Source organism: Corvus kubaryi, unplaced genomic scaffold (assembly GCF_017639235.1).
Source record: "Corvus kubaryi isolate FWS band 111438036 unplaced genomic scaffold, C.kubaryi_AGA036_p1.0 132, whole genome shotgun sequence".
NCBI lineage: Eukaryota > Metazoa > Chordata > Aves > Passeriformes > Corvidae > Corvus > Corvus kubaryi.
Window position 1 is genome coordinate 11,556,494 of NW_024580666.1, and position 23,100 is coordinate 11,579,593.

The 23,100-nt window shown below is 36.1% G+C and overlaps 1 protein-coding gene across 5 annotated transcripts in view; it reads right to left on the reverse strand.

Annotated features, from left to right (window-relative positions):
* Window positions 1–19,256, reverse strand: part of RTTN (rotatin) — a 79,543-nt gene extending 60,287 nt beyond the window's left edge. For 3 of the 5 annotated variants that reach the window (XM_042032447.1, XM_042032436.1, XM_042032462.1), the window contains exons 1-13: window positions 19,147–19,256; window positions 18,340–18,527; window positions 16,919–17,117; window positions 15,106–15,195; window positions 13,874–13,952; window positions 12,551–12,665; window positions 11,868–12,018; window positions 10,793–10,958; window positions 8,086–8,267; window positions 5,078–5,193; window positions 3,188–3,358; window positions 1,688–1,900; window positions 344–456 (exon numbers count right to left, since the gene is read on the reverse strand). In XM_042032447.1, coding sequence (XP_041888381.1) covers window positions 344–456; window positions 1,688–1,900; window positions 3,188–3,358; window positions 5,078–5,193; window positions 8,086–8,267; window positions 10,793–10,958; window positions 11,868–12,018; window positions 12,551–12,665; window positions 13,874–13,952; window positions 15,106–15,195; window positions 16,919–17,117; window positions 18,340–18,527; window positions 19,147–19,177 — 1,814 coding nt within the window. In that variant the 5' untranslated portion in view covers window positions 19,178–19,256. Of the gene's footprint in view, window positions 1–343; window positions 457–1,687; window positions 1,901–3,187; window positions 3,359–5,077; window positions 5,194–8,085; window positions 8,268–9,356; window positions 10,763–10,792; window positions 10,959–11,867; window positions 12,019–12,550; window positions 12,666–13,873; window positions 13,953–15,105; window positions 15,196–16,918; window positions 17,118–18,339; window positions 18,528–19,146 lie in introns of those variants that run through there. The other 2 variants (XM_042032455.1, XM_042032470.1) reach the window with 2 other exon arrangements.
* Window positions 19,257–23,100: the final 3,844 nt, after the last annotated feature.

The window sequence follows — 23,100 nt, forward strand, 5'->3', positions numbered from 1 at the left end:
GTAAGTTATACAAATACACTCAGGGCAAAGGATTTTAAAGAAGTCTGAAAGAAAGCAAAGTGTTTAAGACTGTTTCCTTATAAATCACATAACTTTACATACAAAATCATAAAAGCTCATACATAAAATATAACATAAAGCGTTTAGCAACTCAAATTCAGTTTTCAAGAAATCCACTACAGAATGGCATAAATCAGTTTGAAGAGACTGTTCAATGGCTAAAAGAAAATAATTGCTCATACAGGGAATAAACACGTTGGGCTCCTATTTGAGAAACCTTATCCACCAAAAAAATGACCGATTTTATTTTCTCAAGCAGAGTTTTAAATAGTAGTGTACTCACATATTTGAGCATATGTGAATGCATTCCTGAAGCAAGGGAAAGTGTAGGTGGAAGGGTAGACTACTCAAGGCCTGATCTGCCAATTCTAGTAACTCAGAAAGATTCTTGTCCCCCTGTGAAGTAAAATGAAGAGAAAGAATGAAACTAGCAAAACCAGTAAAATTAAAAGTATCCAATATTACTGCATAATCTTTCAGAATTTATCATAATTGAATATTAAGTCTTTCACAGAGAAGTTTATAATTAACTAATTCAATACGTTTCAACAAAAAACAGTTTAGAACCTATTCCTCGGACCTGAAAGCCCTTGACCTGCTGAATCCAAATAAACTTCTATTAAACTCAGTAGAAATAATGTATGTCTAACATTTCACAGCACGAACACTATAACATTATTCAAATTACTATTTTTTTAATCAATATGCATTTTATGTGAGAAGAGTATAATAAAAGATTTAACTACTAAACTTTTAATGTATCACTACTAAAGAGCAAGTTAGATTTTTTTTAAAATTTAAGTACATATGTCTTTATCATATTTGGTTACCAAATACATTAAACATGAGCCATTTAAATTTGATGGAGTTAACTTTATTGTAAACAGCATTTTATGAGCAAAGTATTGCTTCTATAAAGCTCAGAACCTGCCTAGACAAAGGATAGATTAACTCTGATTTAAGACAGCACTATATTTATATTGCTGTATGTTACTCATTTATATTAATATCAATGGAACCAGTATTGTGCAAAATTGCTTATCCGTTTGGATAATGGAGAAGAATATTTCAGTACTGTGCTAGAATCTCTTAACTAATAAAGCAGTTGTCTTCATAACAAACTGAAACACAAATCTCAGCCAGTCCAGTAGCTGTTTATTAAAGCTGCAATTGCCAGCAATTGCCAAAGTACTTGGGATTTAAAATTTTCTGAACAATATATTTAACTCCTGGACAACACACATACACCCACACTATATATTTAAATAAATATAAAATAAATGGTGTATTATATAAATATATATCTATAAATATGTATTATAAAGATATATATGTATATACAAGTATATGTTTGTATAAATAAGCAGAGTATTTGCTGCTTCTTCCTTCTTTGCCCCATGCCTACTTCCAATCTCCAATTGTTTATTTCTTTGCTTTTACTTCAGATAAGATTTTTCACAAACATCATGACTAATATTAACATCATGACTACATTTGGTATCCTACAGAATACTCATACTTAGGGATCTTCCTCAGCTATGCTACACTATAATTTTTACAACAGACGAAAGGAAGTGAGGAAAGAACTTTGTCTACAGGAAATATTTTAAATAATAAAGTTTCACACCTCCTTATGCACTTCAACCATAAAGCTACAAGTGCATTCAATCGAATATGCAGCTTCTGAAACTTGTTTATAAATACTGTAGTTCTCAGTACTCATCTGCTCCAGATAGGCTGCAACGGATTCATGAATGCTTGGGTACTCCAAGGAGAAGGACATATCCAGTGAGAGAAGGAATAAAGCGTTCAGCAAACTCTTTTGTGTAACTTTACTCGCCTTTGAAAAAGAAAGCAGCTGTCAGAATAACAGCCTGAAAATACAGCAAAACCAACAATAGCATTTGCAATCATTCAACAAGTACAATTAATATTGTTGCTACTTAAAAGTTAGAGAAATATATTTCATTAAATGAGTTCTACAGGAATAATTATTTTTTCTTCATTAAAAGTGATAGTTAATTAGATGTCACTCCGAATATCAGACTTGCAACCAGTCACAAAAGTTATGCATGATCCAGGCACGGCACAAACACTGCTGGAGTCAATTCATTGTCTGACCACAAGATGGCAGAGAACACACAGACCACAATTATTTCTGTATTTAATAAAAAACTGTCTACAATTCCACATGGTCATATTGCAAACTAAGGACTGGGATTTTTCTTGTTGGTTTGGGTTTTTTCTTTTAACTGCAAGTGTACATTCCTTCAACTCAAATTGTGATGTCAAATACAGTAACTTTGTTCCAACTCGTTACATACAGAATGGAAACTTTGTGTTAGGTCACAAGAACATAAAAGACAAAAATTATAAGAAGTCATTAGATTAGTATGTCTACACTTATTTTCAGGTACAAGACTTAATATTTGTGACAAAAACCCTGTAACTGAAAATGGATCTTCTACTCTGATTGAATAATGTCTAAGAAAAGCTACATTCCACTAAAAAGAGGTCCAAAAAATTTAAACCCATTCAGGTTTAAACATCTAACACTTTCCACCACATAAAAACTTGATCAGACCTTCCCATCTGAAATAAAGAAAAAAACACCTCCACCATAAAAAACAAAAAAACCCAACCCCAAGGGCTACAACAGAATTTCTTCTAAAGAGCACTGGAAGCAAAGACCAATTAAAATCACTCTAATTTATGAAATATAATTGCTTACTATATTCCATCAGATTAAGAGTGATGATTGTAAAATGCTGTGTAGTTCTACTCTTACTTGCATGCATACTATAAACTAGCAGGGGGCAGCAGAGCTTTGCAAACCATACATCATACCAGAAAAAAACATTACTGGAGGAAAAAGAACACTGAATTTCAAAAACTCATTCAAAAACTGGTCAAAAAATGTTTTTTTTAAGATTTGTTATCTGCAGAATACACTGGCAACTGAAGAATGGATGAAGTTGCTATCTGTGATCATACACCAGCTAATGCAAATCAGATTAATTTCTCTGTCCATGGGGCTATTTTCTCAGTATTAATCCCTGAGGAAGGTATCTCTTTCTGCCATCTTAAAATGGCAAGAGACAATCACTTATAATTAGTGATGACATACCTTTTCTACAGGGAGAAGTATTTGGAGCAATCTAACAGTGAAGAGTGAAACACTAATAAATGCCATTCTGTGATGCACCAGCATCACCTTGGGCTGTTCTGCACTCATATTGCTTTTGTGATATAATATAGTCTCTCCAAGCAAACCCAGGACCAGAAGCAATTTGTCTTTCTGAAAAAAAAATCAGAAATACAATAATTAGAAAAAAATGAAACATCACTGTGTATTTAGTGTTTACACAGCACCTGCAGTATCATTAACACAATTATGCCACATAAGCTAAAATTGCACAAATGGTACAAAATACACAGCATTGTGTTTGTCATCTATGCATTAGTCCTAGACATCAGTCTACCTTCACTCTTAGTTCAGAATACTTTGCTCAGTAACTACCCATTCCTGGCTGCTCCCTCCCCTTTCCTCTCTCACTTTTTTCTCTCCCCCCACGCTCTTAATTTCTGCTCACTACACTTTTGAACTTCTGAAATTTTACCTATTTTGAAGTTCAGTCTTAATAAGGAAATATTAAGTCCTGGTTTGAACCTGCTAATAAAGCTTTACCTTAAAATTGAAAAATAATAAAAAAAAACCCCTTTCCAAACCAATTCACAATAACTTTGAAAACATCGAAGAGTTTTTCATCCCTGTTGATTCTCGGAGGAAGCGGCAAAGTTTTTTTCTTCCTCTCTCCTATTTAAAAAAAAATCAATAACTGTACACCATTACCCACTTTATTTGCAGAGGTTTGTTTGTTAGTAACCTGGAAACAAACATTATCCTACTAATAAAAATCAGTATGGTATACATATAATATATTCTCTTGTAGTTTGATAGATTTATAGGCAATGAAATACACTGATTCAGGTCATAAAACAAGTAGACAAAGAGATATTAAGCTTCTGAGATTAAATGTTCTGCAAGAAATCTTCAGCACTGATATGATGTTGACCAATTATAATAGATTTTCACAGATCAGTATATTAAATTCAAAGAAAAAATTCTCATTCGCTAATAGGTCCTATAAATAATATAAATATTAACATTTATAAAATAGAGAATAGGGAAGCATACAGCAGTATTTTAATTAATTTATAATGCAGCTATTATTGTTTCATATTCAGTGATATTTTCATGAATTCTAACTCGAGTCAGGTGCATTTAAGACTACATTTAATTCAAGTCTTTAGACAAGTTTCAGTCTGCAGCTCTGGTACATTTGTTACATGCCTGAGCCATGCCAGCTTATGCTTCAGCTTTCACTTGTCCGCAAAACAGCAAGTCAGCCATAATTATTTTATCTGCTATTCACTAATTTTATAATTCCTGTATATAACAACTCTCAACCGTGCTCAGCAATTTAAATTGTTTCATCAACAGCACTTTGATGCTTTGAACCTCTGCTGGGCCAAAAAGGCCTCTCCTTTCTTTCCCAGCTAAGCAACATTGTTAAGAATATCAGAAATTTGTGCAAGGATGTATAGTTCCTGGGTAGGAAATGGATAGCATGTATCTTAGAATTCCAGATTTGTATCTGAACAGTTATCTCCCTAATTTTAAACAGATAGTTTATAAGGAGTAAAGAAAGGGAAAGCTGTTTTTTACATCAAATTGGTCCCCAACATTTGTAGTCAGTGCTTTTCCCTCAGATTCCCTTCCCTACATGTGTTTCTCTCAATGGCTGCTTATCTTCTTGAGGTGAAACTCCAAGTATTGTCTGGTAAAAGAACTGACATTTAAAAAAATTGTGTCATCAATAGAACTAGCAATAAACTACTTAAAATTTTCAAAAGCACAGCTCAGCAGAAGCTTAGATATATGAATCACCACAGAAAATGTCAGAAGCTTATAAAAGGAGACAAATATGGCTGATCAAAGTCTGAAGAACCTTACCAATTCCAATGCAAAAAGGCTGTCATCTTCCCAAACATTTTCAGAAATAGCATCACCAATAAGGAACATGTCTTCAACAAGCAATTCAAGAACCTCCATCGTCACTCTCCTACTGCCTACGAACACAAATGAGAGGATAAATTCAAGTACAGACAAAATATTTTAGTATCATATTCAGAAGACACAAGACAAGAGATTATTCCAAATATGAAATTCTGGTATTTTAATTTTCCTATATGCTTCTACAAAACTAATGCTAACTGTCTTAAACCACTAATAGCTCTGAATCACAGAAGACAACAACCAGACAAAATCACGACAGATTAAAGCAATTAGATACTTGGAAAAAAATCTGCATTTCCTTAAAACCTATCGTGAAATTACTTAAGAAAATAATCATGAACTTTACTACAGCTGTAAATATAATTACTGAACTTTTTTAAAGTTCATAATAAAGTCACTAATTTTCCCCATCCAGATAGCTGTGTTAAAAATCTTTTGTATATATTATCTATTCCCATTAATCTGCATTTTTGGTAGAGGAGTGCCTTTCTCCACAGAATATTTTGCTTGAGATCTTTTAGAAGACAAGAAGATGAATACCCACTTTATCTACTTGCACAGTTCTCTGTAACAGTTTCCCCTTTGCTTTTAGGCTGGTATTTATTCATTTTCATTTCTTCTTCTGAGTGTCTCTTAATAACAAGGCTGATCTTGTCTATTAGTGACTTTTATCCTTGGTAAAATGTTGAGCTTGAATATGTGCCCACAAGAAAAGCTGGCCCAAGCTTAGACATGTACAGCCTACATTTACTACAAATATAAGCCTCCACCTAATGTCCCGAGATAATGAGAAAACAGAGGAGTTAAATGGTTTCATGAAGAACAAGGCAGAATATCTGGAGCCAAACCAAATATTTTCAACCTCACACAAGAGAGGATGCCAAAACTGTCTGACATCCTAAGGAACCATACGGTGACAGTTTCCCTTAAATATTCAATGTAGTGCAACTGTTGGCTTATTTTCTTGTTGATGATAAGTTTCTATTTAAAATCATAGATGGATTTCACACAACACCATTGAATTTTCAATGTATTTTTTAACTAAGATAAAAATTCTGCACCCTTCAAAATCCTCAAAACAAAGCCTGTCTAAAAAACATAAAGCTCTACTTGTTCATTATAATTAAACATTAATTTATTTGTTCCTTTTTCTACCTCTTGTATATTTTACACACTGAAGAAGTTTTGTTGATATACTTGAGGAAAAAATTTCTATCTCTGTATGTGACTAGATATGGAGTGATAATGTGCGGCTTGAGTGATCTGCTTTGGGTGAGCATATGACAGAAAATGGCACAAGGCCTTTTTGAAAGCTTGCTTTTACCTATCTCACAGAAGTGCTGTTTTCCATTGATTTTAGTCAAAACGTTGCCAATTTAACTTAATAAATTTTTCCATTTTAACAAAACAAACAAACAAACAAAATCCCCCCACCATACCAAACCCAAAAGAACCCCACACCACTATTGACTTCTGCAATGACTTCACTCACAAGGCAAGTCAGCACAAAGGAAGAAAAATTCCAGTGAACATCTCCACAAGGAATAGAATTTAAGCTTAACTAAAATACACATTATATTGCAAAATAAAAGGCAGCAAATTTTACAACAAGCTTACTGTTTTTCCTTTACCCAGTAGTTAAAATGTCTAGAATAAAATCTACACTATACCATATAAGTTGATAATAACATTCATAAAAATGCCTGTTGATTTTACTAAAGATAACAACCCAAAATATAACCACATGAGAAACTGTGCTACTGTCTCACAATATCACACTGTCTCACAGTGTGCCTTCAGATCAACAGGAACAGGATAAAAATATTAGCTTCCCCACAATCTGTGTCTCATTACAGCACAGTGGAAGAATGAAAAAATATCACCAAGTAGAGTTTAAAAAGTGCAAAAAACCTGAGGGGAAGATAAACAAAGACAGATCAACTTTACCCGAAAGTGAAACTATTTTAGGTCTATGATAAGATTGAAAGAAAGAATCATGAAAGGTAGAAAAACTGTCTTTAAACTCTGCAGATTTGAAGTGACAGGTGCCAGAAATGGAAAAGACAGAAAATACATTTTCTGCAGTTTTACATTATAAATAAAAGATGCTAGAAGTCATGAATGTGCTTGTGACTAATTAATATTTAAATATCACTATTCTGAAAGGGAAAAACAGAACTTTAATTCATTTTAGTTGGTTTATAGCAAAAAAAAAAAAAGAACTGAATAATTTTCATACATATTTCATAGAATTTTTATAAGTTGAAGCCTCTAACTTTTAGTATCTTAGTCATAGATAGTTGCACATTTCCAGCTCCTATATTTGAAAACCTTACCACATTTACCAATACCTGTTTTGAATTACATTACATTTTACAGCTAAATACCATTTTAGACAATCTAGGAGCAAAAAGACTGTCCTCCAAAAGGACTTAGCAATTTAGAACCTCTATAAACTAAAATAAAGATCATAATTGCAATTAGACTATCATTACTTACATTTCTTAAATAATTTGTTACTGCATTTGTAAGAATAAAAACAAGCCTTTCACCAGAATTTTGGTTTATTATTTCTTGAACCGGAGGAACAAACTATGCTCAAAGAGATCAGAACACCTTTGCTTAAGAGTGATTATTTTTTCATCTTCCTGAATGACATTTTATCCTGCTACACTATTTTTCCACCACACATTCAGTTCTTGCCACTATCAGTAAAAAGTACCTAAAACTTCTGAAGCAATTCTGAAACACAATCAGAAGACTCAAGCTTTGTGACCTGAACAAAGTCCCTAGAAAAGACCTGTTGCAACTAGCCACAGTACATCAGTTATCAGCTGTGCCTTACGTGTTTGAGGCACTCACTTCACAACACCAACTCCTTAAGAGGTTTGTATTAAGGAAGTGAAAGATATGTACGTTAAATACTTAACTCAAAACCTTCTCACCTGTTCTTAGAAGAGGTATTGCATTTTCCAAGATGGAAACACAGAACTGAGGAAGGCTAAGCTGCTTCATCTGTAATTCCAAAACGTCCTCATTATCAATATCTGGTAGGTCAATATGTCCTACATCAAACGGGGAATGCAGAGAGATTCTGGAGTTTGCATTTGCTTGAGTACTGTTTCCACTTAAAACAAGCAAACAAAAGTTAAAAAAAAAAAAAAAAAGAAACATAGTTAACTCTTGCAAAGAGAAAACACATATGTACAGATGTTAAAAATAGCATCAAGTAGTTTCGTTACTCCTGCCTTAAGCATATCTTTCCTTCCATCCCAATCTTTCTCTGCTATCCACCAGTGTTGCAGGAAGAGGGGGATTTTGTTTGGTTGTTTTTTTAAATGTCAGAACTGGTAGCATCACAGGTGAATGCCTAATGTTTTGGCAGTCATCTTCAAATTCCCTTAGCACTGTGTACTGGAAGAAATACACATGCAATGAATACAATATTGCATGAGAAATATTGGTTGATTTAAAACTTTTTTTTGATTAACAAAATCTATCAGTTGCTTGAAGCAAGACCACTTACTAAATCAAATTTCACCCTGAATTATACTTACGATATTAAAACCATTCTATATAGCTAGCCACAAGAATCCTTAGAAGAAAAATTAAGAAGCATGAGCTATGTTTAATCGTTAGGACTACCTTGTCCATTGTAAAACAGAAAATATTCCCTCGTCCAAGAAAGTCTTAAGTGCAATCAAGTATATATTACAAAGTACACAGAGTGCTATTAAAGTCTAGACATTTTAAAATTTTATTAAATTTATTATTAATATTTATATGTGATTATTAAATATTTTATATGTGATATGTGAATCTATTATTAAATATATATGGTTCGCTATATTATGAACAATACATAGTTCGTAACTGTACTAGTTTTCAATTGTTTTCAATAATAATCTAATTCCACTGTCAGCATTATAACTAATAAAACTCAGGACATATTTTGAAGTTTTCTTATCCCAAACAGCATTTAGCAATCTTGATTTGCTTCAAAAACCCGTATGACTTATAACTGGGTTTTGCTTGGTTCCTTTTTTTATTATTAAACAAGCTGAAGAAACTGAATTGTGGCATGACTGTGTTACATTCTATTGTCTAATTAATGTAAAAGATGTCTATAAGAAGTTAAATGCTAACTGATTAAGAGGTCAATAGAAAACTACAAGCAAAATAGAAGCAATATGTACTGGGGTTTGGCTGCACTTACCAGAGGGAAAGAAGCAGAGGTATCAATCATAAAAACAATTCAGAAGAGGAAAGGTTAAGTTTCCAGGCAGAATTTGAAACAGACAAACAGATAGATTGAAGAGTCTCAAGATTAAAGAACAAGGAAAAAGAAGAGTTACATATAGAATAGCAATAAACAAACTGACATTACAATTATGTAGAAAAAGACAAGGTTCACTAAACGCAAAATCCCCTCTTCCTTATCAAAATCAGCAACGTCAGAGCAGAGCAACACTACTGTTGTTTCCCTCCATCATATCTTCTATTCAACATCATGTTGTTCTTTATGCTACCTCAGGGCTAAATTATAATTTTGTTAGAAATGAGATTCATGGGCAGTGAGCAGGTCTGCTGCAGCACACAGAATGCAGGAAGATAAAAGTGCGCAGTCATGAACAGCTCATAATATGGCCCTATCAGTACTCCCACCTGGTTTCTAGAAGTCTCATCACTGCCCAAACTGGTACTTATTCTTACGCAGCTTTCATTTCTAGACTAACAGCCAAGCCATTGCTCTTGCACAATATACACCAGCTGCTATTAAACTGTTAACTGTTCAACTTGGGAAAATGACTGGGTCCTAGAAGGCAAAAAGCCTGGAATTCATTGCCAGTGCCATATTAGTTACATGATAAAAAATTAATACATTAGACTTAAATAAAAACAACTTTTTAATATAATGACTGTCAAGGTGTATTTACAATTGAACTATTCTCATCACAGTCTATTTGGATACCTAGGAGTTACTCAACCACAATGACCATACATCACAGAGACTCAAAAGAACTGCCAAAAACCACACAGTAAAGATTTACAAGGACTTTTAAAATCCCACATACTAGAAGACATTGGTACTTGAACAGCAGCTTTAAGTCTGTTGTGTCAAGATGAGCAACAAAATCACAAACAAATACTTCTACATTGTGAGGGTGTACAGACAATTTATAATTTCACATAAGAGTCAAATTTTTAGATGTTATAGAGCTGAAATTTGTTGCCACATTTAACAACAAATTTTAAAGACTTCAGTAGAAATCTTTATGCAGCACAGCATGTTTGACAATACTATATACTGTTACCTACAGGATGGCCATTCCACTTAAAAGAACTTACGAGGTCATCTGCTGAAAAAGAGAAATATCCCTGACTTTCCAGCAATAGACTGAATAAACACTTTTCTGTGTCTTACGAATACATGCACAAGCAATAACAATTGATAGGAAGAGATTTTGTTTTAAATGGCGGTTGGGTACAATGTGGCAATGATTTTATGTATTCCGAACCCTTTACATAGTTCGAATCTTCACAAATTACCAAAAGAGTTGCATCACTCCACACACTGACATGGAGCTGATAATATAATCCTACATCAAAATGTTTTTAACTGAAGTGTAAGTTATTTCCTATTTCATTCACCTAGAAGATACTGCATCCCAATCTTGACCATCTCCTCTAGGACGCTGAACTGTCCGTCCAATTACAAAGGGCCGAGGGCTACTACTTCCAGGTGATGGATTCTGAGAACGAGGAGCACCTCTTGCTTCTTGACAGTAAGATATAGATGAATTCTGGGAAGCTGTACCTTTATGTAACACAAAGAATGTATTTTCCCTTAGTGGAATCCATTTTTCTGAAAGATACTACATAGTGAACAGTACAAGTAACTAAGGTAGGATATGGGAAACACCATGTAAATACTGATGCCCTAGAACAACTTATCACTGGCAAGTAGCAGAGTTTGGAAACCCAATTCCAAGGCAAAAACCATTGAAGATTCCAGCTGACTCATAAATCTTGAGTTTTAAAAATAGAAACATAGTGTGTGGGTAAGGCTATTGGACTTGTTGATGTTGTAATTGAATTAGCAGACAATATCATTTATTAAGACACCAAATACAGTGGCAATCTTATGCAGAGAATCAGACTACCAATGCACAGAAACAAAGTTGATTCAATTCAGATAGCAAAATGGAAACAAGAAGACCATTATAACTATCTACACCACTAAAGCTACAACATTTAAGCATTAAGATCATTGTGAAGCAGCCCTCATGACTGCAAAATTCAAAACAATGATTAAACTATTTTTAGCCATCAGCATTAAAAAAAAAGAGTTCACATAGCTCATTAAATTAGTAACTACATTGTTAAGTACTAATAGCTTGAAAACTTTTCTGAAACTTTGCCCACTTTTATTTTACAGACTTAATTTAGCTCTAGCTAAAAATCCCTCCCCTGCTGACATACGAACAATTGGATACTGGGAGAAGTTGATGAATGGGAAATCACAGGAAACTAAAACTGAATAAGTACTTTAAAACAATGCAAGCACTTGACATTTTTTAATTAACATTAATACTACTGAACACCATAGCAAAACAATTTCACAGGATTACATTTGCTGTAAGGTTCTGGTTTTTTTCTGCCATCATTTTAGACAATCTTATCTGTAGTAAAAACAACAGTATCTCAAATACATAAAAAGACCTACCTTGCTCTGAGGAAGAAAAACTTGGATCTCTATGGAAGTTAAGCCTCCTTCTCAAGAAGATGCAGAGCTGTTGCAAGCATGACACAGACTGCAAAGCCAACTGGTGTCTTCCATCTCCTCCAAAAGCCAGGTTTAGCAGAGATAAAAGGCTCTGCAAAGACAAAACCACCACCACCAAGACCCAAACAATAATCACCTTCATGAACAACCATGCCAGCAAGTCTTACACTAAATATGGTTCAAAAACATTTCCAAGTGTTTTTCAGAATCACAGCAAAGAATAAATAGGCTCAACTACTGTTTTCTTACTGAATGCAAGATTATTAGGCCTTGCAGGAAGAAGCCAAGTTTCTCAGTAAATTTCTAAAGAAGTCACTACTTTCATTATGGGAGCCCATTAGTAGGTGTGTCTAAAACAAGGACACAAATTCTATCTTATCCAGCAGAAACAAAGTATTACTTCAGAAAACACTTCATTACTTTTTAGCAATATACATTATTACAAGCAAAAAACTTTAAAACCACAATATATAGCCAATGTCCCCTTTCCTATGCACCTAGAGTTAGCATAAAGGTACTTCTGTTTAACTATTTTGTTTAGAAACAAATTGAATTATTTGCATCAATTCATCCTTGGCATAACTTATAACAATAAAAACTTTAAACTTTATGTGAATTCTTGCCTGTACAATCTTTGGCCTTTGAAGGAAGATCTCTGCAGGAAAATCTTGCATAATCACATCCTGAAGAAGCTCACACGTACTCCAAATTAAACTTTGGTTGTTACTTCTCAAAGAGCTACAAGTTCATATTTAAATATGTATTAAAATGAAAAGAAAACCAACCAGTAATTATTAGCCTGAACAAGTCTTTACAAGAAAGTTATAACCACAACACTGAAGAATCTAAAGGAAAAAACCTCTGTAATTCTATTGTCATATCATGTTTTAAGTTGAATTATTCCTTAGCTATGTGAATCCTATATACAGTAAAGAACCAACTCAGTTCCCACATGTAAAATTAGGTTCCAAAAAGAGAAATAACTTTATTGATTCTGAATTTGAAATTAAAATAAGAACTACTGGAAATTCCCTGTGAAGCTAGTGATTATCTCAGTGGTATATTGCAAGTAATATAACTCATACTAGTAAGAAAGTTTCTTTCATTACTAAGGTTCATGTATAACTTAAAAGCACTTGCATGACATATGTGGGAAATTCCATAAAGGGAGAAATTTTTTAGCTATTCTCTAAGATTAATGTTAGTAAATAATAAGAATCTTTAGGATAGTCTGCTTCAATTTTTAAAATTGTTTTAGAAACCACTGTAAAATATCAAATACGTCCAGTGTTACAAGTCTGTGTTCTCTTTCTATTCTCAAGCATAAAGGAAATTAAATACTAAACAGGTTCTCCAGCTTCAGAGATCTTTCAAAAGGAAAAAACAAACACACAAAAAAACCCTATGCTAGAAATCTATCACAGCTCTGTGACAACTCATAAGGAATCCCAACTACAGAACTTTTCCTTGGGGCACTTCAAACACTTTTTCTACATTAAAGGAAAAAAAAAAGTCACTGCAGAAAGACAGTTGGAGTGACTCAATGCCTGGATAAGGCCCTGTACCTAAACTTACTGGCCTAAACTTAGTTAAGCTACTACCGACAGTAGGGATTTTCCTGCCAACTGCTCATGGGGTAAAGTAAATAATGATTTTATTCCAGCTTGTTCTATTATTAGCTGAATGAAATCTTTGATCCACTTAAGAAATTTAAAACACAGACTGAAGTGTCATGAACAAAAGACCCAAACATACTCCAATCTAAATACAAGAAATGGAGAGTGACACTGCCCAACTTCAGCCCAGTTTTTACAACCATTTATCAAAAATTAGCTCGTTGGGTTATTCACAGGAACAGCCTCATGATGCGGAAGGACAGAAATTTCCAACCACTATTCCCGAGAAATAAAAACTACAAGGAAATTGCAATGTTCGTATTACTGCACCTTTCATTTGATGAAAGAACATGTCTATCTGTTGAAGTCAGAGTTAGCCAAGGAAATGTGGAAAATTTCAAGCATTTCACTGCAAAAAACAGAGCGGAAGTTTTCAAATATATTTTATAGAAATGTTATATCATATACATCCAAGGCAAAGTAAAAAACTTATAAACAATATACTATCTTACACAGAAATATCTTTTAGTAAATACAGACTTGCACAAACTCAAATGCTTTTAATGAGAGTTTTCAGCAATACCAAAACCTCACTAAGGTCATGCCAAATCCAAATGAAATATGTTTATTGAAGGAAGCTTAAGCAAACAAACACAGCACCAGTGGACAAATACTCAATTCACCACATCATGCTTTCAATCAAATTTTAATTTTGATCTGCTACTAAAGAATATTTCATCCACTAGCATGATCTCTAAAAATGGAAAACTGGCCTCACGGTTTTACTGTTACAGCGGTAGAAATTCTTGTTCTCACAAAATTATGGCACATAGTAACTTTGTAATGAAAATAACTTTAAAGCTATTTTTAACTTAAAAGTTTGTAATAATTATTGTGCAATTCCTAAGATAGCGGATATGCTACTAAAAAACTCAACTGGTGATTTACCTACAGCGACAGCAAAGTCATATTTTAAAATCTAGAACGCAGCATGGATTTTAAATACGACGCTCTCCTGTGAACTGCTACTAGTATACTGGTACAGGCAAAGACTTGCCAAAATACTACTGATTTGTGCTTCCCAGTGTAACGCTTCATATCATTCAACAAAAAAAATCAAAGCATAATACTGGTTTTCATTTAAATAGAAAGCAAAGATTCCTCGAGCATCTAAACCAGTTTTCTAAAAAGTAGAAAGGTACTCCAGAGTAAGTTTCATTGAAATAAAAGGTACTCAAACCTTTTAGCCACTTCTGATTATGAAGCATGGATCATCCAGAGAACACCAGCAATTTAAATAATTTTTAAAATTGCAGCACTTTCTAATGTACTTTAGATATTCCAAAGAGCTACACTATTTACTAGAAAAGGGAAATATCTATTAAGATAAATGCCATTTTTATAAACAATTTTATTGTAGCTTCTGTGATGGTAGATTTCACAGAATAACAATAGGAAAAAGAAGAGCCAATTTTGCTATCCACATTTGTAATGGAATTCCATCTAAATTACAACTCTAAGCTCTTTCTGTAATTAACATATTATTTTACAGCTACACATACCAACTGTTCTTTTGGGAGGTATTTGTAACTGCGGCAGATGACTTCTACTTTGACAAAAATATCCAGTGAATAAATCCTCTTGAGGCAGAACTAAAATAAAAAAAAAGGGGGTAAGTTTAAAAAATGCACACACACAAAAAAGAAAAACTTGATTTACCGTCATGCTTTTCATTAACTACCTCCCTTTTGCCCTTGAGTTTTAAATCAGTTTCCTTAATAGATTAAAATAGTCTCAGATGATCAGAAAAATGGAGTAAAGAGACTGTGTCTATGTTTATTTTTTTATAATCATATTCTGCAACCGTAAAGGGCACTTTTTTCTCCATTTTCTTACACTAGTTTGCATACCATATAAACAATAGCAAAAACAATTACACAAAATATATTGCCTGATGGAGAACTGGCAGCCAAATAAAAGAACAAAAGGTTTTCCTTTAATCTACCTATGTAGTAATAAAATTAACTTTTTTAATTAATTACTTAAAATCTCTTTCTACCAAAACTGCTGTCTTCTTAGGTCACCTGAAAAGTTGCCCTTTGTATATAATACGTATGTTGCTACATGTCATTCATATGCAAACTGTATAAAAATATACACAAGAAATGTTAACACTAAAAGCAATCTCTCCACACCATAATATTTGGTTCAAAGGATCAAACTAGATAATGCCAGGTTATCAGTTTACAATTTTTCCCAGTAACTGAAGTTGAAACAGAAAGAAAAATACAACACTCCTGTTAGGAAGCATTAAGATTATTCCATCCACACATGCATACAATTTACAGTATAAATAACTTCAGTAGTTACAATAACTTCTGAGTAGTTTCAGAAAGATATAATTTAAGAATGCACATGTAAAAGATTATTCTTCCCCATACAGTAGAAACATTAAGTAAAAATCTGCCCCTATGTGGGCATAGGAAGGAAAAAAAAATGTAAAAAATCAATCACCAGGCACATAGTTCTAGTGAACTAAAACTCCAAGCATTAGAGAGGCGTCAGAAACCACCAAAATATTACTTTTATCTCTGTGACTGCACAGTATGAGTGACAGCAGTGTGGTCATTACTACTACATGCACTGTGTAACAGCAGTGTCTTTCCCACAATAAGCAGGAGGATGAAGTAAAGACCTCTATGATAGATAATTTTCTCCTTCCAACTCTGTTCTAAAATTTTTGAGGAAGAGGAGAACCACATGGGTTAGACTACGTCTAGGAGGAAATGTAAATCATTGTAACAGACAGACAATGAGCTAGGTAACAGACACAAGCAATAGCCCTTCACACACAATGTGACACTTTAAAGATAAAGTTTATGTGTTTTTCTATGACAAGTGTTTATCCAATACTAAGTAGATAGTGCCTACAACTACTGTAGTTTTAAAAATCATTCTACCAGGATCGACTACTGTTTTCTTTTTTCTTTTTCTTTTAAGATTTGAATTGCTTTCCAAGCTAAAGCCTACTATACAAAGAATAGCTGCAAAGCATACTGGCTAAATTACAGATTGATTCTAAGTTGCTACACTTGGTGCCATAAAGCTGTCCTTGGAAGTTGTGTCATACTCTTTGTACATTAGAGAAAACAGATATTATACATCAAGGAAATGGATAGGGAATTCCATTACAGGAATGCTACCAGGTGATTTAGCTAAGGTCACACTGTCTCTGGCAGAATCTGATTACTACACACTTCACTGATCTCTCAGGAATAATTCACCTACCATGCCTGAAAACATCAGCTTCTCACAGCCTTTTCATTTACTTTATTTTAATTTAAAATAAATTACAGTTCAAAATATGTAATTTACCTGGTTGATCTGCTGAAGGCTGAGCCTGAGCTTGATAACATACTGATAAAGAACTAGAAGGGAGTTCAGAAGGAAGAAAAAACAGTCCATCCACAATCCCATCAATTATGGCCTGCAAGTTTGGATCCACATCAGAGCGAAGCTGAGAGAAGAATTCCACTGCACCAATTCCAATCATTTTCTGGGCAGCAGGTGGATGCTACATTAAGACAAATAACTGACAAAGTTAGTTTGAAGAGTCTTAAGGTCTCTGGATGGAGGCAGGAGATACAGAGCAGCAGGGGGAATAAGGAAAATAACTGTAATTCTTAAGTTAGATTTTGCCTTTATCATTTAGACCATTGTGCTGAGGTAGAGTTAATTTTCTTCCCAGTGGCTGGCATGGGGCTGTGTTTTGGATTTGTGCTGAACACATGGTTGATAATTTAGAGATGTTTTTGTTACTGCTAAGCAGGGCTCAAACAGAACTAAAGGCTTTTCCACTTTCCTGGCAAGAGATCTGGGAGCCCATGGGAGGCTGGGACCAGACACAGCCAGGACAGGCGACCCCAGCTGCCCAGAGGGATATTCCATATCATAGAATCACAAAAAGGCCTGGGTTGGAAGGGACCTTAAAGATCATCTAGTTCCAATGGCATGCTCAGTCTATAAAGGAGGTGAAATGAGGAGGAAGGGGAGACATTTGGAGTGATGGCATTTTTTTTCTCAAGTCACCGTGGGTGACTGAACACCTGCCTGTCCGTGGAAAGTGGTGAATTAATCCCTTGTTTTGCTTTGCTTGTGCACACAGCTCTTGCTTTTCCTACGAAACTGCCTTTGCCTCAAACCATGAGTCTTCTCCCTTTTACCACTCCGATTCTCTCCCCAGTCCCACTGGTGGGGGAGTGAGCAAGTGGCTGTTGTGGGGCTTGGCTGCTGACTGAGGTTAAACCATGACACCCATCCATCAGTATCAAGGATGGGTTGTTTTTTAATTCTGCATAGTTGCAGTTTAGTGATTAAAACATGATAATGTAAAAATCTGAGATATCAGAAGGTTCTGTAACATTTTCTCAAATTAGTTATACCAGTGTTCAAATCTTTACTTTCCAGGAACAGTGCAAATGCTTAGCTGCAAATCATGTTCTGAGTTAAAAATGAAGCACTAAACGAGAAACTGAAGGAGCAGAGAAACTAAAGCAGAAACTCAGGAAAAAAAAAATTCTCAGTTATCTGTCTGACCCATTTGAAGTTGCTGAAATTGTTTTAATTTCGGTCTACACGCAGTGGCTTTATTTGTAAAATAAAGCGGCTGTCTTGGTAAAACACTCTAAAAATCTCGTTACATGGAGCTAAAAAATCAAGTAATACCCAGCTTTATTTAGCTTTGGCATTATAAAGACAGATAGTTTAAAAAAAAAAAGAATGTTAGTATGTCATACCTTGATCAAACTGTTCACAAAATTTAATACTTCCTCTTTTACTGGTACGACGGGGAAATTGAACCACTCCAAAAGGTTACGAAAAAGCGCTTTTTCATGGACCAGATCAGCATAGGAAATCAAGTTGTGGTCTAATTTAAACAGAATAGTCTTCAGAGATCGCTCTCTTATCTCTGTCAGTTCATGACCTGCCCCAAAAAAAAGAGGTTAAGACACCCATAAAGTTACTTGACATAACTTTTTTTCCTTATTTGTTGTAACAGAATACTGCCAGAGATCTGTGAAAAAAAGCTGGCTTCTGTGCTGCCAGTGTTATGCCTACCGGGAAGACAAATATCATTACACTCACCAGCAACAACCTAATCAAATGTGTTTGCATGACTGTAAAGCGGTGAGACACTATAAGATATACTGATATAATCCGGTGCCAAATGGACCTCTACTGATATAACCTGGTGCCAGAACCTCTACCAGAGTACGCTGTGGGTACGGAAAGCTGCCTCGGACTCACCAACCGGACAAAAAGCTACACAAGTCCACTTAATCGAAAGGCACCGTGTCTGAAGGGGAAGCTTTTGGCATTTCTCTAGGGAAGCATTTCCCCCTAGGGGAGCGCCGCCGCCCCCTCCACGTCTGCAGCGGGGAGGGGAGTGGAAGAGCAGCAGGCAGAGGAGCGGCGAGGGGCGCAGGCCGGGCAGGGGCGGCCGGGCAGGGGCGGCCGTGCCCCCGCAGAGCCCCGGGGGGCCGCACGCTGCCCCTGCGCGCAGCCCCGCGGGCGGAGGGGCCGGGAGGGAGAGGAGCCATTACCGAGCTTCCTGACGAGCGACGACAGCTCCATCGCGCCGCTCTGCCCGCGCGCGTTCAACCGCCGCGCGGACCGCCGCCCGCCCGGCTGGAGGCGGCCGCGAAGCACCTCGGGAAATGTAGTCCGCCCGCTTCCGCCCCGGGCCCGCCGGCCGGCGCTGCGCGCGAAGCACGCCGGAAGCTCTTATCGCCCCGCCGCCCGCCGGCGGGATCACAGAAAACTATAGTTCCCATGAGGCCCCGCGCCGGGCGCTGCCGCCCCGCCGCGGGAGCCGGGCCCGCGGGCCAGGACGGCAGCGGTGAGGCGGCAGCGCCGGAGGAAGCTCCTCGTGTCTGCAGCTGCCTGAAGGGAGGGTGTAGCCGGGGGCCGCCTCTCCTCTCAGGCAACTAACTGGTGACAGGATGAGAAGACATAGCCTTAAGCTACGCCAGGGAATGATTTATTCATTCCAGTATGGAAGGGAGACTACAAGAAAGATAGGGACTTTTCACGAGGGCATGTAGTGACCGGACAAGGGGGAGTGGCTTCAAACTGAAAGATGGTGGGTTTAGATTAAATGCTAGGAAAAATTCTTTACTGTGAGGGTGGTGAGACACTGGAACAAGTTGCCCAGGTAAGCTGTGGATGTCCCATCCCTGGCAGTGTTCAAGGCCAGATTGAGTGGGGCTTTGAGCAACCTGGTCTAGTGGAAAGTGTCCCTGCCCATGGCAGTGGGGTTGGAACTAGATGATATTTAAGGTCCCTTCCAACACAAACCGTTGTAAAATTCTACAATTTACATTTATAGTAATAACGGAGTATTTGCTGATGTCACTTTGATGTGTCTGACAGCCCTCTGGAAATAGCTCTTGCTGACTCGCGTAAAGCAAAGCGATGAGGGGGTGAAGTAGGAGGCGAATCATTAGAGGGTTTGGGTTTTCTTTTATATATAACCTAGACTCTAGGACTACATTGCTTTGTCTATAATGCAAGGCAATTTCACAAAGGAGTTTCTTAAATATGTAGTAAAGATGCATGGTACATTGTTGGTCGTCTGATCAGCGGGCTGATCTTATTTTTGAAAATTTGTGCTTGCCATCATAATTGCAAAAATAAATTGATGATAGGTGGACAAATGAGAAGATGGCCTTGTAATCCTCGGGGGGGGGCCCAGGGGGGGAGGCGGCTGTCATACCATGTATTGCATGAGAAATTACATTTTTATCAACACCCAACAAAAATGTAAAGGTGTAGTGCAGCACATGCAAATGCTTTCCAAAGGATGTATGTCACTGCCCTCTCAGTTTATGGCTAATTGTTTCTCCATGTGGTCGCCATCACTCTGCTACTTTTTCACAGTAAACTCACATTAATGTCTTCCATCTGCTCTATCAAGATTGTACTAAATTCTTAATTGCAACTCAAAACCGTCTGTCATTTTGCAGGACAGTATTTGCATATGTAGAACAATATAACAAAGGGACTTCTTAAAGCTAATTATAAATGTACTGTGATTGCTGAAACAAGGGTTTGTTTTGCACAGGAGTCTGAACTCACATGGATCTCTTGGTGCTTTTTCAAGAGCAGTTACAAGAGAAGCATCACTGAGTGAAAATTCCTTTTAGCTGTGCATGATATGCTCGTGCAATGAAATATGAAGAGCTCTAACCAGATGCACACAGGACTACTCACATTTTGCCAAACAGGAGTGGTGAGAACTTTATGTGACCCCATGTGATACTTGTGATAATAATAAAATGGATTCGTATCTCATTTCTGCAGCAAGGAGAAGGAATTGCCAAAGCAGGCATTTCCCAAAATAAAAACATTTCTTCAGGAGGAAGAGCTACATCATTCATATCGATAGGAGTGTTCAATCCAGGTCCTTGTTACCTTTTTAAATACGGTCAATCTACCTTGAACCAAAGTTTTCTTACACTGTCTTCAGTGTCAGAGTTAGTGGCTGCAAAAGCAATTCATAGAGGAGACACGTGCACTCTCCATTGCCAGTATATTCCTGCACTGTAATTGTGGCCATTTTAGTTATATTTTCTTAAATTAAATCCTAATTAGGCTAAACTTTAAGAAGTATTCCTAACCTTGAAAAGCAGCTTCAGTTTTGCTGCTCTTGTTTTAGACCAGAAAAGAGATGATTGTTTACCCAAAACTGATCCAGAGGCATGCTGTATCAGCTGGTGCAATACATTTTATGCTATCATGGTTCAAGACTGGTGTTCAATTTAAAATTTTTACTGTTACAAATAAAAGAGTGATATATTAAAGGGAAAAGTGTGTATGTCCATAAAATAATAACTAGAAACACACCTACGCACACAGAAAAGTTTACTGGATATTAAAAATGAAAAGAAGTGGTGGATGGGCTCAGTTATTATTGCTGGCCCTATAAGACAACCTAAATAGTGGAAAATCAGTCTCTCATTACTGGGAGCACTGACTCCCTCTGTGTCTGCATTCCCTGTTTTGGACTCAGGCTAGCAGCTCTACTTTCCTTCTTACATGCTTGTTCCCTTTAGCTTATATTTTCCCGTGACTGCTTCTGAAGCCAGTTTGACTTTTTCCTCTCCACTGGCATTATTTAACATGGGTATCTCTTCTACCAAGTATATTCTTACTGATCTGCAGTTAAAATGTGTAGGAGTTCCACCACTGGGAGAATTAGTCATTGATCTCATTTACATTGTCCCTTGTTCCTTCCTTACTGCACTCTACATAAGATGAACTTTAAAAGAGCTGCCTGCTCCTGACTCCTCACAACCTTGGTTTCTATAATTCAAATAACTTCTTTTTTTTTAATATCTTCTGTATCAGATGGGTTCTATCCCAATAAACTGATGAAAGGTGGACAAGCAGCGGATATTGCTGTGCATCTATGTGCATGACGTTTTAGCATGTAACTGCAGGTGCACAAATGAAGATGGTTCTGTAATTCTCACAGTTTTGTGAAGTTTTTTGACAAAAGCCATCTTTTAGCACTTTCACTATAGGATGTGCTGTAACTTTAAATTTCCCTTCTCTTAAATGTCGTAGAGAGATATGAGCTTGGAAGAACTTTTTCTGAGGTTTTTTCAAGGTGTTTTCAGTCTTCTTTTATTTTTATTTATTATTTCTGTGACTCATTCATTACAGGATGAAATCTTATTATCTCTGCATCCTTTTTTCAAAGCTGTCTATTCATAACTTTTTTTTCCTTCTTTAGTGCTCTGACTTCTGTTCTTTTACATTCCAAAAGTTCTCCAAAGATCAACATATCAAAGAATCTATCTGACAGGATCTTGATACCATTAGTGATAATATCTTTGTTGTACTTCTGAGCTTAACTGTTGCAACTTCCAGTTCTCTGGGAATTTCCTGCTATCTGGCTTTTCACCTACCTCAAGGAGAAGCAACCTAAAAAAGAAACATCAGGGCATGTCAGATGCAAAAAACCATAGATTCCTGGTACCCAAACATCACTGACTGCTATAGTTAAAATGAACCTCGTGACGTGCCAGGTGGAAGAAGATTGCCAAAAGGAAGGAGAAGAAAGCAAAGAGATCGGAGTATTTGGAATGAAAAGGGGGCAGAAATGGACAAGAGCTGAGAGCTTCCCCACAGGAGAAAATTATCCTTGTATGTTAATCTGTTCCCAATGTGCCTCTCAATTTGTTTCGGAGTCCATTTGAAAGTATTATTTCTGGCCCTGAAGGGCTTCCTTGTTTGCTCTCAGCCAAAGCTTTCTCATCCGTTTCAGTTCACTAGCTACTATTGGTAAAAAAATACACCAGTATCTGAAATTTTAAAACAGAACAAAACAAAAAACCCAACTACTGGTTACCTATATATATATGCAGTCTGTAGTGGACCTATTGCACATGCACAGTAAAGACAACCTGGACATACACAGTAGCTGTGTGTTTATTACTTTAGCTGACTACCAAGTTCCTGAAATTAGTATTCTAAATCAGTAGGATGATAGC